We start from the raw sequence: 1,437 nt of genomic DNA on the forward strand, positions 1-1,437 counted from the left end.
GACGTGGTCAGAGGAGAGCTTTATCCAGATGCCGAGGTGAAGACTTGTGGCATCTTTGAAGTAACAAAGAAAGAACCAACGTTCATTGAATTGATATCGACAATATTCTCCTCCTGGTGGAAGTTTGTCAGGACCGTCGCGTGGATATCAAAATTTATCCGCCACATGCAGAAGGATCACACATACAGCAGCGACTTGCTCTCGAGTGCGGAACTGTGTACCGCGGAGAACTTGAACTGGAGACTGACCCATAGACAAGAGTATGAAGAGTTAAGCACTCTCTTGAAGAAGGGAAGATCGCTGAAGAGGTCTAATAAATTAATCAAGCTCAGACCATTTCTCTAGAATGGATTGCTCTGCATCGGTGGTCGATTGCAGAAGTCAACACTGGCAGATACAACCAAGCATCCGATCATCCTAGCCAGTAGTTCTCCGGCGGTCAAGTTTATGGTGAGAGCCATGCGCAAGTCCTGCGCCCATTGTGGTCAGAACCACCTGATGACCCAGTTGAGGACAAACTACTAGATCTTCCACGGAAATGCGATAGTCAAGACTGTCATCCGAGAATGCCTGGTCTGTCGCAGACTAAGTCATTGTTCTGTAGTTCAGGTGATGAACTGCCATCCGACTGGCTTTGTCCAGATAAAACCACCTTTACTAACACTGGGTCGGAATGCTTCGGACCATTCTTAGTGAAACAAGGAAGGTCCACAGTGAAGCTTTGGGGTGCTATATTTACGTGCCTTACCTCACGAGCAGTCCACCTGGAAGTGATCGATACAATGGAACAAGACTCCTTCGTCAATGCCATTAGGTGTTTCGTCGCTCGCAGGAGACCTATCAAGAGAATGTGGTCCGACATTGGGACCAACATTGTGACAACAGAACGAAAGCTAAGAGAAGCTCTCCATGGTTTCAACAAAGGAGAAATCAGAAACACTCTCCCAATCCGAGGCATAGAGTGGATCTTTCATCCACCACATGCCTCACACGTTGGCAGTAGATGTAAAATGGCCACACAGGCTCACCCGGAAATAAGGGTATGGACATAGCGGCTCACCCGGAAATAAGGGTATGGCCATAGCGGCTCACCCGGAAATAAGGGTATGGCCATAGCGGCTCACCCGGAAGTAACCCGATGGCCGCAGAGGCTCACTGTTTATGGAAGTGTAGTATTATTTAAAGTCTTTTGTTTACAAACATTGCTTTGAAGGTCGTGCGGTTCGTAATGACGTATGTACGTGACGGGGGTCACTATTAATTAAAGGGAATTTGTTTACAAAACATTGAGGACGTAACCGTTTGTTATTATCAGCCAACTCTTCGTAATGACGTACGTACGTGTTTATACATGTTTATGCGTGTCCAGGAACTGTTTACCCAACCTTGAGGACGTAAACATAGTGTGCTACTATTAAAGGGAATTTGTTTGCAAAT

General features: G+C 46.3%; 1 protein-coding gene across 1 annotated transcript; it reads left to right on the forward strand.

Moving 5' to 3' along the window:
* The first annotated feature begins 566 nt into the window (after positions 1 to 566).
* LOC137620954 (uncharacterized) lies at positions 567 to 1,052 on the forward strand. Its single transcript, XM_068351396.1, has one exon. It carries the CDS (start codon positions 567 to 569, stop codon positions 1,050 to 1,052), a length of 486 nt encoding a protein of 161 aa, XP_068207497.1.
* The last annotated feature ends 385 nt before the right edge of the window (positions 1,053 to 1,437 follow it).

The sequence above is a fragment of the Palaemon carinicauda genome, chromosome 27 (genome assembly GCF_036898095.1).
Source record: "Palaemon carinicauda isolate YSFRI2023 chromosome 27, ASM3689809v2, whole genome shotgun sequence".
Lineage (NCBI taxonomy): Eukaryota > Metazoa > Arthropoda > Malacostraca > Decapoda > Palaemonidae > Palaemon > Palaemon carinicauda.

What these genes read in the sequence shown, in the direction of transcription:
- LOC137620954 (XM_068351396.1), top strand. Translation starts at nt 567, where the DNA reads ATGCCTGGTCTGTCGCAGACTAAGTCATTGTTCTGTAGTTCAGGTGAT.